Raw genomic sequence first — 13,451 nt, 5'->3', positions numbered from 1 at the left:
TGTGGAGACTGCTTTTTAAAAATACCATATATCACAATGAATAGAATTCTAAATTTCTAATCATCGTGATGTATGGAATTTTTAAAAAGTAGAAATAGAGAGCATCCCATGCTCTATTTCACTGAGCTTGAAAAATATCACTGGTTTTGGGAAATGTGAGATTCTTAAATATTAGCACAAACATACAAGGAATTGATATTTGAAAGGAAATGCAGAAAGTCTCTATATCTCGACTGGGCACGGTGGCTCATGCCTGTAATCCCAGCACTTTGGGAGGCTGAGGCAGATGGATCACAAGGTCAGGAGTTCAAAACCAGCCTGGTCAGCGTGGTGAAACCCCATCTCTACTAAAACTACAAAAAATTAGCCAGGCGTAGTGGTGCGTGCCTGTAGTCCCAGCTACTCAGGAGGCTGAGGCAGGAGAATCGCTTGAACCCAGAAGGCAGAGGCTGCAGTGAGCCGAGATCATACCATTGCACTCCAGCCTGAGCAACAGAGTGAGACTCCATCTCAAAAAAAAAAAAAAAAAAGGAAGTTTCTATATCTCTGTTTGTATGACTATATATATTTGGCAGAGCTAGCTGAGGTTTTATTTTGGAAAAAAAAAAAGCTTTTGAATTGTTTTGTAGCTGGAGGCATGGGCAAGGGGAGTCCTCAGATAGTAAACTCCCTCCTCCACGGATGGGCTGAGGGCTAAGACTGAGGCTCAGGTGGGTCTCCCATTCCTTGTGCTACCCTTCACAGCAGGCTCCCTCACGGGCTCTGGTGCAGCCACAGGAGGGGCAGGCTGGGAGGGGCTGCCGTGGCTGTTCACTTGGACAGGACATCAGAGGACTTGGACACCAGCTTCCCATCACAGGTCTCCATCTTCTTCACAACCACCGCCCTGGTGTAGTTGGTGCAGCTGAAGGAGCTGGAGCCTGTGCCCGAGCCAAAGCTGGAGCCCAGGTCATAGCTGAGGCCGGGACTTGTGAGACCCCCATAGGCCGAGCTCAGACCACCTGCATAGCTGCTGGTGGTCTTTGTATGGATGCTCATGTTCCGCATCCCAGACTCCAGCCGGCTCTCCTCGCCCTCCAGCAGCTTCCTGTAGGTGGCGATCTCGATGTCCAGGGCCAGCTTGACGTTCATCAGCTCCTGGTACTCACGCAGCTGCTGCACCACGTCCTGCTTGACCCGCTGCAGTGCGGCCTACAGCTGGGACAGCTTGGCGTTGGCATCCTTAATGGCCAACTCCCCGCGCTGCTCGGCATCTGCAATGGCGGCCTCCAGGGAAGCCCTCTGGCCTTTGAGACCCTCAGTCTCAGCCTGGAGCTGGCTGATGTTCCGGTTCATCTCGGAGATCTCAGCCTTTGTATGCCTCAGGTCATCCAGCATCTGCAGCTCCTCATACTTGATCCGGTACCGGCTGCGGTTGGTGATCTCGTACTGCGCCTTGACCTCAGCGATGATGCTGTCCATGTCCAGGGAGTTGCTATTGTCCATGGACAGCACCACAGACATGTCTGAGATCTGGGACTGCAGCTCTGGGATATCCTCTTCATACAGTTACCTGAGGAAGTTGATTTCGTCAGTCAGCCCTTCCAGGCGAGACTCCAGCTCTACCTTGTTCATGTAAGCTTCATCCACATCCTTTTTGATGAGGACAAATTCATTCTCCATCTCTCTACACTTATTGATCTCATCCTCATACTTGTTCTTGAAGTCCTCCACCAGCCCCTGAATGTTGCCAAGTTCCGCCTCCAGCTTCAGCTTCTCCTGGCCCACAGTCTCCAGCTGCTGCCTAAGGTTGTTGATGTAGCTCTGGAACATGTTATCCATGTTGCACTGAGCTGTCTTCCGCTGCTGCAGGAGGCTCCACTTGGTCTCCGGCATCTTGCTCTGCTACTCCAGGAACCGTACCTTATCTATGAAGGAGGCAAACTTGTTGTTGAGGGTCTTGATCTGTTCCTTCTTCTGGGTGCGCACTGCCTGGATGCTGGGGTCCACCTCCAGGTTAAGGGGGCTTAGCAGGCTCTGGTTGACAGTGACAGTGGTGATGCCTCCCATGCCACTGGCCCCACCATAGCCTCTGCCCAGGCCACCCCTGAAGCTGCCGCTGCCCACTCGGGAGAAGCTTGAGGAGCTGATGCAGGCACCAGGCCCACTCGTGGAATGGCTGCTGAAGGCCAGGGGACCAGAGGTGGACACCTTGTAGGACTTCTGGGTCACCCTGATGGACATGGTGGAGGCAGGAGTGGAGGCAGGCAGGCTGAACCAGGCAGAGTTTCCAGAAGGAGTGGAGAAGCTGCTTCTTGATTGACTTCTTATATTATCGATATAATATAAATAACTAAGGCTGGACTTGGTGGCTCATGCCTGTAATACTAGCACTTTGGGAGGCTGAGGCAGGTGGGTCACCTGAGGCCAGGAGTTGGAGACCAGCCTGACCAACATGGTGAAACCCCATGTCTACCAAAAATACAAAAAATTAGCCGGGCATGGTGGCGCTTGCCTGTAGTCCCAGCTACTTGGGAGGCTGAGGTGGGAGAATCACTTGAACCTGGGAGGTGGAGGTTGCAGTGGGCCAAGACTGTGCCACTACACTCCAGCCTGTGCGCCAGACTCCATCTCTCTCTCTCTCTCTCTCTCTCTCTTTCTCTCTCTCTCTCTCTATATGTATACACACACACACATATACATATACAAAACCACACATATATAACCAAAAAATGTTGTGAAATCAAAATACTCTAATAACAAATTTATACATAAGGAATTATATTCATGAAGAAAATTTACATTCAAACTTGTTTTAATTGAAATTTTTAAAAAGTCTTCTAAAGGATCACACAGGAAGCAGGTGCCATAATCATGAGAGGAATTTTGTGGGTTTTGTTTTGTTTTGTTTTGTTTTGAGACAGAGTCTCTCTCTTTGTCACCCAGGCTGTAGTACAGTGGTATGATTTTGGCTCACTGCAGTCTCGACCTCCTGGGCTCCAGCAATCCTCCTACCTTAGCCCCCTAAATAGCTAGTACTATAGGTGCGTGCCATCATGCCCAGCTACTTCTTTTATATTTTTTGTAGAGACTGGGTTTCACCATGTTGTCCAGGCTGGTCTGCAACTCCTGAGCTCAAGTGATCTGCCTGACTCGACCTCCCAAAGTGCTGGGATTACAGGGGTGAGCCAACGTGCTTGGCTGAATTTTGTTTTTCTCTATATTCATTTCAGGCTGTGTCTGCATGTTCTCAGTGAAGTGCAGAATTGAGATTACTAACTCAGGCTAGAAATTGTAATGCAAAGGGGAGGATTTTTGATTATTTATAAATGATTTTTACCCATATAAGTCACATCTGAATTAATGAGGATTACATATTCCCATGGCAGATTTTATTACATAACATGTCAGAGCATGTAATGTAGTGGGATAAAAGTGGATCTTAGAATTCAACAGACCAGTGGCCGAGTGTGGTGTCTCATGCCTGTAATCCCAGCACTTTGGGAGGCCAAGGCGGGTGGATCACCTGAGGTCGGGAGTTCGAGACCAGCCTGGCCAACATGGAGAAACCCTGTCACTACAAAAAAAAAAAAAAAAACAAAAAAACAAAAATTAGCCAGGTATGGTATCACTTGCCTGTAATTCCAGCTACTCAGGAGACAGAGGCAGGAGAATCGCTTGAAGTCAAGAGGTGGAGGTTGCAGTGAGCTGAGATCAAGCCACTGTACTACAGCCTGGGCGACAGAGCAACTCAGTCTCAAAAAAAATTTTTTAAATTAAAGAATTAAACCGACCTGAGACTAAGTATACAAGATCCACTGCTTACTACTTCATTGCGATTTAGCCACTTTATCTAAAAGTGGGATTTTGTGAGGATTAGAGGTAATGCTCAGAAAATGCCTAGCATAGCACTTCACATAGACACTCTAAATCTGTTAGGAGAGGAGAATTATACGGAGAACACAGGAACATATTCTAGGATGTATTCACTTCACACTTTTCCCTTTTCCTCAGATCCAAGGCCCTTTAGCCCTTGTAAGGATGTGCCCTTTCTTGCAGGACAATCTCTTACCATTCACGTGTCAGCATAGGCAATGCCTTCTCCAGGGGTGGAATGCTGCCCTCTCCCTCTAGCCTGGGTCTAATAACATTTTGCCTCTTATTTCTCTCCTGCCAGCACTCTAAGCTAGCTTTGTGTAAAGGATTTTTGCCCTTAAGGGACTTTTTGGAAAGCCATACAGTGCAGTGGAACAAGCATTGTATATTGAGTCAAGGGACCTAGGATTATAAGGGATGTGAACTTGGGCAAATCAGTTTACTTTTCTGCACCTTGGTTCTTCTGCAAAATGTTGATATGAGTTGGGTAGCATCTAGGTGTCAGGATATTAACAACAAATGTTACTGCAATGTTAATATTCTAGTATTACCAGCAGGGACTGCAGCTATCAATATATAACCAACAACTCTACCCATCCTCTACAGAATGATGTGGTGTATAGAATATGGGCTCATGAGTAAGACAGAACTGTGTTCAACCGTGTTACTCAGATCTGTTACCTAACAGATCTGAACTGTGTGACCAAAGGCTGTGTCCTTAGGTTCCAAGTTAAATGTCCTTCTTTATAAAAAGAGAATGGATACCTATTTTATTAGGTTATCATAGGGATTGAATCAGATACTGTTTTTATATTCCTGGGACATAGATCTGTTCTTGTTGAAGGCATCTTTAAATCCATTATAGTGCACAGTCTTCATCTTACCCAACACTATCAAAAGCATATGAAACAGCTGATCACACTCTGTGCTTTAATACATTTTCTTTACTTGTACTCTCAGAACTCTCTCTCTTTCTCATTCATTTTCATTCAACTCCCTAACCTCTCCTTATTAGTCACTTTGGTATACATGAGGCTCCTCTATCAACCCTCACTACCAGGCCATCTCATTCAGCTCCATGGCTTTATATAGCATCTTTAAGCTGATTACTCCAGAAGTTGCATTTCCAGCAGATACCTCTCTTATGAAGTCCAGATTCATATGTATAGCTGCCCACTTGATGTCTCCATTTGGCTGACTAATTGACATCTCCATTTGGTTGACTAATAGGAGTATTAAACTCAACAAGTCACAAACTTCTCATATTCACATCACCTCTTTCTTGGTGACTGGCAAATCTATTCTTCAGTTGCTTAGGCTAAGAACTTTGGAATTATCCGAATCACTCCACATCAATCTACTAACAGATTCTCTTGGCATGATTCTCATGTGTCCCTAGAATCTGACTACTTCTTACCTTCCTTCTGTTGACATTCTAGCCCAAGCAACTGTCATCTTCCATCTGGACCTCTGTAGTAGTCTCCTAACAACAAGCAGGAAAGGGAGCTCCCTTTCCTTATAGTAGCCAGGAAGACCCTTCTATGGCATAAGCAATGTCATGTCACTTGTCATAGATTAAGTTTCCTGGAAGCTGACTCAGGTAGAGTTTAGCATGTAAGACTTTTCAAAGAGTGCCCTTGGGATCAACACTTGTAGAAGGGAAGAAGAAAGCAGAATTGGGCAGACACAGAAGTTAAGTGGCTATACAGATCCAATGACAGGGTTAGCCAACCACATGTTAGCTTTTCAGAGCTAAAATGGCTCCCTAGAATTGTTCCAAATTGGGCTAACACACAGATCTTTATGCCCCCTCATCAATCAGCCACGGATGTGGTCTATTCCATAAGGGACACAACCTCAGCAAAGCAGCCCTCTGCAGCTGCAGCAGTCCCTGAAGGGATTGTTACCAGTCAGCCAATAGTACACCCGGTAGTGGAGACAATAGGTATTCATTGAAGAAGGATATGGGTAGCACAACATAGGATCCATCATATGACTCCTTTCCCTAGTTCCTTCCTGTGGCTTCCCATCACTCAGAATACAAGCCAAAGTTCTTATCGTTTCTGTCTGTCCACATCTCCTCCAATTCTTTCCCTTAATTCACTCCCTTAAAGCCAAGTTAGCTACCCAGGTATTTCTTGAACCTCTCCATCTCCTACTAGTGCACTCCTGTTTCAGCACTTGGCATAGACATTCCAAATCTGTCAGAAGATTTAGACACTTGGCTGTGAAGCTATTCTCCCTTATATCTACAGGGCTGGCTTCTGCACTTTATTCGAGTCTCTGTTCAATTTTCACTGAATCAGAAGTGCTTTCTCTTACCACCCTAAAGCAAATAACACACTGCCCTCTCACTCCATTCCCTTATTTTCCTTGGTTTTTTTTTAGCATTTAAATTGTGACCCAACATCGTTATATGTATATTTGTTTCTTGCTCCCTCCACTTGGATGTAAGATCCATGAAATAAGGGACTTTGTTTTTATTCACTGCTGTATTTCCAATGACTGTCACAGTGCCAGGCACATAGTTGATGCTCAATAAATATTCGTTAACTGTAATTATTTTGGAAGCAGGGCAGTATTCTACAGTAAATAAGAATTAAGGCACTGGACAGAAACAAACATAGGTTTTATTTGTGATTCTAAACTTATGAGCTGTGAAATGTAGACTATGTGATATGCTTTCTCTGTACCTGAGTTTTTCCCAGTTGTAAAATGAAGATGATTATAATAGTATGTACATAATAGGTTAGGGGTGAGGTCAAATAGGATAATGCGTGTAAAGCATTGTTAAACAGCTAAGTGATAATACTAAGAATCTAAAATTGTTTACAAGCACAGTGCCTAGCATGCAGTAAATGCTTAATAGTACTTATTTTTTTGATCATTATTATAATAAATATATGGATTGATTTATGGTTAGAGTTGTTTTTTGATGAGTCTGTGATTGTTGTTTTAAAAATGCAAATAGTTTCTTCAGTTTTTCATTTTAGGATGTCCTGCAGATAGCCTGAGCTTATATATATATATATTTTTTCTTTTTCTTTTTTTGAGACAGGGTCTTACTCTGTTGCCCAGGCTGGAGTACAGTGGCATGATCATGGCTCACTGCAGCCTCAAACTCCTTAGCTCAGGTGCTCCTCCCACCTCAGCCTCCCAGGTAGCTGAGACTACAGGCACGTGCCACCAAACATGGCTAATTTTTTTGTATTTTTTTAGTGGAGTTGAGGTTTCATCATGTTGCCCAGGCTGGTCTCGAACTCCTGGGCTCAAGCAATCCACCCATTTTGGCCTCCCAAAGTGCTGGGATTACAGACATGAGCCACTGTACCAGGCCTGTTCTCTTTCCGAGAGGGAGAAATTTGGTTTATATCTCTGTCTGCTGAGGCTGCTCTAACAAAATGCCATAAACTATGTTGCTTAAACAACCACAATAAATTTTCTTACAGTTCTGGAGGCTGAGAAGTCCAAGATCAAGGTGCTGGCTTATTCAGTTCCTGGTGAGAGCTCTCTTCTTGGCTTGCAGACAGCCAGCTTCTTCTTATGTCCTCATACTGTCTTTCCTTGGTCCATACAGGGGAGCTGGAAGATCTCTTTCAGTTCTCCTGAAGCCACTAAACCCATCATGAGGACTCTACCCTAGGGTCTTAGTCTAATTCTAAATTACATCCTAGAAGTCCCATTTAAATACCATCACCTTGAGGTTTAAAGCTTTAACATATGCATTTTGAAGGGACAGAAATAGTCAATCCATAACAGTTGAATTTTACGTCAGAAAGTTTCAACAACAACACAAATTTTTTTTTTTTTATTATACTTTAAGTTCTAGGGTACATGTGCATAGCGTGCAGGTTTGTTACATATGTATACTTGTGCCATGTTGGTGTGCTGCACCCATCAACTCGTCAGCACCCATCAATTCATCATTTATATCAGGTATAACTCCCCAATGCAATCCCTCCCCCCTCCCCCCTCCCCATGATAGGCCCCAGTGTGTGATGTTCCCCTTCCCGAGTCCAAGTGATCTCATTGTTCAGTTCCCACCTATGAGTGAGAACATGCGGTGTTTGGTTTTCGCTTCTTGTGATAGTTTGCTGAGAATGATGGTTTCCAGCTGCATCCATGTCCCTACAAAGGACGCAAACTCATCCTTTTTTATGGCTGCATAGTATTCCATGGTGTATATGTGCCACATTTTCTTAATCCAGTCTGTCACAGATGGACATTTGGGTTGATTCCAAGTCTTTGCTATTGTGAATAGTGCCGCAATAAACATACGTGTGCATGTGTCTTTGTAGTAGAATAATTTATAATCCTTTGGGTATATACCCAGTAGTGGGATGGCTGGGTCATATGGTACATCTAGTTCTAGATCCTTGAGGAATCGCCATACTGTTTTCCATAATGGTTGAACTAGTTTACAATCCCACCAACAGTGTAAAAGTGTTCCTATTTCTCCACATCCTCTCCAGCACCTGTTGTTTCCTGACTTTTTAATGATGGCCATTCTAACTGGTGTGAGATGGTATCTCATTGTGGTTTTGATTTGCATTTCTCTGATGGCGAGTGATGCTGAGCATTTTTTCATGAACAACACAAATTTTTAATATGTGGTATTGGAAAAAAAGTTTTCATAAGTGCAACTTCTTCATTTTATATATGTGTTTATACACTGCGTTGAAATTCATTTAAAATTGCATTTACTTTAATGGGGTTTGAAAAATTTCTCTTTAAAGGAATCTTGTGATTTCGTTTGCAAAACTTTTTTTGGTAATCAGAATCATCGTTCTATAATTTATTTGTTTTATAAATTTGGATGCTTACACAATTGATTTTCTTAATTCTTCATATGGAGGGACTTGCTGTAATTCTTCTTTAGGATGTATATTTACTGTATGAAATGAAAATGTAGGCTGAAAGTCAGAAAATACATAAATTTTAAGCTCTTGTCTGTCTACATATATGAGCACAAATTTTAAAAAGATATCTTTTTTCCCAGTTTATTTAAATTGTTTCCTCACAAGTATGCAAAACAACTTTATCTAGTAAACGTTCCTCTTGCATTAACAGCAAAAGGAGAATGTGTGAAGGATACAGGAAGCGAGAAACAACGTCCGCTCTAGCCCTCCTGGACTAGCCTAAAAGCAGACGGGCAGGAAAGGCTTTGGGACATAGGGTGATTTGCAAGGTGACTCCGCGGGTCTCATTCAAGCGCTAGCGATACATAGGTCAGCCCGGATCGTCTGTGGTCACTGCCGTAAGTGACACCAACAGAATATATCAGAAAATCGCTGCCTTTAAAGAACGAGGACATGTCAGACATGTCATCCCTTTCTCCAACGAAGTCTTATATTTTACCATTCTGCGTGTATTATAAAGCTAAATTTAAACAGCAACAATAAGAAGTCTCCCCCAGTGGATCCCTTGAGCTTTTCGGGAAAATGCAGATTTCTGGCTGACAGGAAGAAGAAACAGCATCCAATTGGCACTTGTGTCTCAATGACCAATCAAATTTCGCCTTACATTGCATCGCTGGGAGAAACGGAGCTGGACGACTCAGTGTCTCGGCCTGTGGCTGCTGCTGTTACCTGGATGGGCGAGCACCTCTGAGGCTGTCTTTGTTACCTGGGCAGTAAGGGACTGGCAGTTCAGCCCTTCTCTGTGCCTGCTGGATTTGTTTGTATTTGTTCCCAGCCTCTGCTCATGTAATGCACTCCCTTAACCAGGAAATTAAAGCATTCTCCCGGAATAATCTCAGGAAGCAATGCACCAGGGTGACAACGCTAACTGGAAAGAAAATTATAGAAACATGGAAAGATGCCAGAATTCATGTTGTGGAAGAAGTAGAGCCGAGCAGTGGGGGTGGTTGTGGTTATGTGCAGGACCTTAGCTCGGACCTGCAGGTTGGCGTTATTAAGCCATGGTTGCTCCTAGGTGAGTATATCGACTTGCCACTAAATCATTGAGTACTTTTAGCCAGATTACTTTCTTATTTTCCCCCTTTATGCGTAATAGTCTGTATTATCAGCTATCCTGCCGAAGAGCTGAACTGTTTCCTTTTTTGGATACGGAACTTCCATTAGCCAGCTACAGCCGTTTCTGCCTCACAGTGTACCCATAAGAAGCATAGATGCTATTCTAGTAGCACTTGGCACCGCATATTTGAATTTTAGCAAAGCTTTCTTCCCGTTTCTCTAACTTCTCTGGAGAATAACACATTGATGTTGTGTTTTCTTGGATTATAAAAGATACAGCTTAAAAAAAAAAAAAGAATGTATCAGGCAGAACTACAAGTGACAATGGTTAAAGTTATAGAAAAGTTAATACTTGAAATAGTCCTGTGCTTGCTGGCCTGCACAGCTCTTAAAAACCGTGCGGAATACATGCCTCCTGTGGCCACGTCTGTTCATAGTGTCTGTTTTTGGAGTGTTTAAGAGAAGGAGATCTTTTATTTTATAGCTATGAGTCTGAAGATTTTATGATTTATTTTGCATTATGGAAATACTGAGTCCCTATACAAGCATAGTTTACAAATAGCAAATGAAGCAAGGTTATAAAAGTACAAACTTGTTAATTTGGCAAGAATATGGTATGGTGTTCTTAAAAAAAATAGTCAAGAATGTTTTCAAGTACGTCTGAATTATTTCTGTTTACAAATAGAGAAATTAAGACTCGGAAAGACTAAATGACTTGTCACTGTGCTGCGAAGGCATTCCTGAATAGAGAGAAGACTGACAAATAGCCCAGGTATAGTTCACCTAGTGTCTCATTTCTTTGCAGAATCCTGTGAAGTAGGGATTATCAGCTTTGTTTTACAAATAGAAACCAGGATTTAAAGTTGGCGAAGTAATTTACACAAGGTAACACACCTAGTAAATAACAGAGGTAGACATCAAGCCCACGTCTGAGGGACTCCTGCTGTCCATTGTTATATGAGGCTGCCTCACATAGACCAAGTTTTCAGTCCTGCTCTGCCTCTAATTTACTAGGTTAGCTGGTGCAAGCCATTTATCCTTTCTAGTCCTCCAAAAAGCCATCTGTAAAGATGAAGTAACAGTATCTGCTTATGTCATAGGATCCTCCTGAGGTGGTGGTGGTTGTAAAAGGTTTTTGATACAAATCAATTGCAGTATATATATGTTATTAAATATTATATGAATTGTTACATAGGCTATCTTTAAATCCACCAAATAAATGTCTCTAGTTTCTGCAGCCCTGTGAAAAATTATACCATATTCTTGTGACATTTACAGTAAAAAATTGAGTTATTTAGGTAATCTGAAAAGTTCACCTAGGCCTTGCTCACCATATCTAGGAAAGAAAATATGCCCCGGCACGTTTTTCAGTTTTCACGTTTTTCAATTATTTTGGCTTCCACTGTAGTAATCATGGCTTGGAATAATTATGGTAGAATTTTCATACATCATTCACCAATTTAGGGTCTTCATGAACTTTGCTTATTACTATTATTATTATTTGTGGACTTACCCAAAGTGAACTGATCAAGGTAGTGTTCTGAGATTGGAGTTGGGAACCTCCCCAGGATAGTGGGAGAGTCCTGGGAGGAACTTCTGAAACTAGCCCTAATAAGGTCTTCTCTCTGGACCAGGAAATGGAATACTTTCATCAGGAACAACCTCCCCTCTTCTGAAAGCGCACCCTTTTCTGCCTAATTACAAGTGCCTCATTCCTGACAGACCCGTGGGTGGTTCCACCTACAGTTCTTCTACATGAATGTTGAAAGAGTTGTTTCTGACCAGACTTAGTTTATGTCTGGGAGACTGGGGTTGTTTGCAGGTTGGTTCTAAGAGCTTCCTTCACCTCCTTGAAGCGACACAGCTTCTTCCCAGCATTGCATGCCAAACAACTTTTGGTTTTGGTAGTAAATAAAGAAAACAAAGAGTTGTAAAAATGTAATCTTTTTTAGTTTATAAACTCTAAAAAATGACTGCATTTTAAAAATATTACATAGGCCCTCGAACCATTTAAATAATGGATGAAAGATTTTAGATAGCATTTTTGTCCTAGGCTTTGAAAATTAGAAATCTGTCTAATATTATAGACAGATAGATATTTATTATTTATTTATTTATTTATTTTGAGATAGGGTCTGAAAATAAATCCAGAGTGGAGTGCAGTGGCATGATCTTGGCTCACTGCAACCTCCACCTTCCAGGCTCCAGTGATCCTCCCACCTCAGCCTCTGAATAGCTGGGACTACAGGTGCACACCACCATGCCTGGCTAATTTTTTGTACTTTTTGTAGAGATGTGGTTTTACCATGTTGCCCAAGCTGGTCTTGAACTCCTGGGCTTAAGCAGTCCGCCTGCATTGGCCTCCCAGAGTTCTGGGATTATAGGCATGAGCCACTGCGCCTGACTAAACTGCCAAGTTTCAATTATTTGAACCTATTATTTTCCCCTGGAGTTGGTTAGGGCTTTCTACATTAGAAAACAGAATTTTAAAAAAATGAAGTATTTCAAATTTGTAGAAAATTACAGAAACTAGGCCGGGCGCGGTGGCTCAAGCCTGTAATCCCAGCACTTTGGGAGGCCGAGACGGGCGGATCACGAGGTCAGGAGATCGAGACCATCCTGGCTAACACGGTGAAACCCCGTCTCTACTAAAAATACAAAAACTAGCGGGGCGAGGTGGCGGGCGCCTGTAGTCCCAGCTACTCCGGAGGCTGAGGCAGGAGAATGGCGTAAACCCGGGAGGCGGAGCTTGCAGTGAGCTGAGATCCGGCCACTGCACTCCAGTCCGGGCGACAGAGCGAGACTCTGCCTCAAAAAAAAAAAAAAAAAAAAAAAAAAAAAAAAAGAAAATTACAGAAACTAATAGACCATTATGTATACACCATTCAGCTTTAACAAATGTTAATATTTTGATAGGCTAACTTTTAAGTAGAATAAAGCTGAATGTGAGTTCAGTAAGGAACCTGTAGGCTTGGTATTATCAAGAAGATATTGGCCAAACAGCATACTTGTTGGCCTTTCTGCTACCTAAAATCACATTTAAAAAGTTGGCTGAATTCCCAGATAGGTAACTTAAAAAAAAAGTTTATGAAATAGAACCTAATTCAGGAAAGTAAAATGCTTGACATCTTTAAACTGTGAAACTCACTTTATTTGAACTAGTTATTCTCCATATGAACTTGCTTATTAACTAGAGCCAGTTTCCAAGTGTGGGAGATCTGGGAAGCCGGCTGTGACAGAAAGATTGTAGAAGGGCACAGCCCTAGTGGTACATGGAGTGTGGGTGGGATCCTGCAGGCCAACAGCATTTGCTCTAAGCTACTGGGTGTTCCCAAACCAGCTGGCACGAAGTCGTCTTGTGGGTGTATGGTTTTTGTAATATCCTTTTTTAAGTTACAAAATAAAGAGATGTTTATTGTAAAAAGTCAGAATGAGCATAAAGAAGAAAAAAAATCACCTGCAACCCTACTATTAACATTTTGTTCTATATATACTTCCTGTTCATTTTTTAAGCACATACATATTTTTTGTTGTTATAAAAATGGATGATGGTATTTTGTAACCTGCTTTTATCACCAGATATATTGATAACATTTTTCTGTCTTTTTTTTTTTTTTTTTT

The 13,451-nt window shown here is 42.4% G+C and overlaps 1 protein-coding gene and 1 pseudogene across 3 annotated transcripts in view; one reads left to right on the top strand and one right to left on the bottom strand.

The window, feature by feature from the left end:
* Positions 1–810: 810 nt before the first annotated feature.
* LOC105522248 lies at positions 811–2,279 on the bottom strand (annotated as a pseudogene). Its single transcript, XR_001003412.1, has one exon. The product of XR_001003412.1 is annotated as a keratin, type II cytoskeletal 8 pseudogene (transcript).
* Positions 2,280–9,186: 6,907 nt separating this feature from the next.
* DUSP19 (dual specificity phosphatase 19) overlaps positions 9,187–13,451 on the top strand; it is a 21,607-nt gene continuing 17,342 nt past the window's right edge. For both annotated transcript variants that reach the window (XM_011956682.1, XM_011956683.1), the window contains exon 1: positions 9,187–9,789. In XM_011956682.1, the coding sequence (XP_011812072.1) occupies positions 9,564–9,789 (226 nt within the window). In that variant the 5' untranslated portion in view covers positions 9,187–9,563. The remainder of the gene's footprint in view (positions 9,790–13,451) is intronic.

This window comes from Colobus angolensis, unplaced genomic scaffold (assembly GCF_000951035.1).
Source record: "Colobus angolensis palliatus isolate OR3802 unplaced genomic scaffold, Cang.pa_1.0 Scaffold421, whole genome shotgun sequence".
NCBI lineage: Eukaryota > Metazoa > Chordata > Mammalia > Primates > Cercopithecidae > Colobus > Colobus angolensis.
The sequence above is the reverse complement of the archived record's forward strand: the minus strand, read 5'-3'. Positions and strand labels throughout refer to the sequence as shown.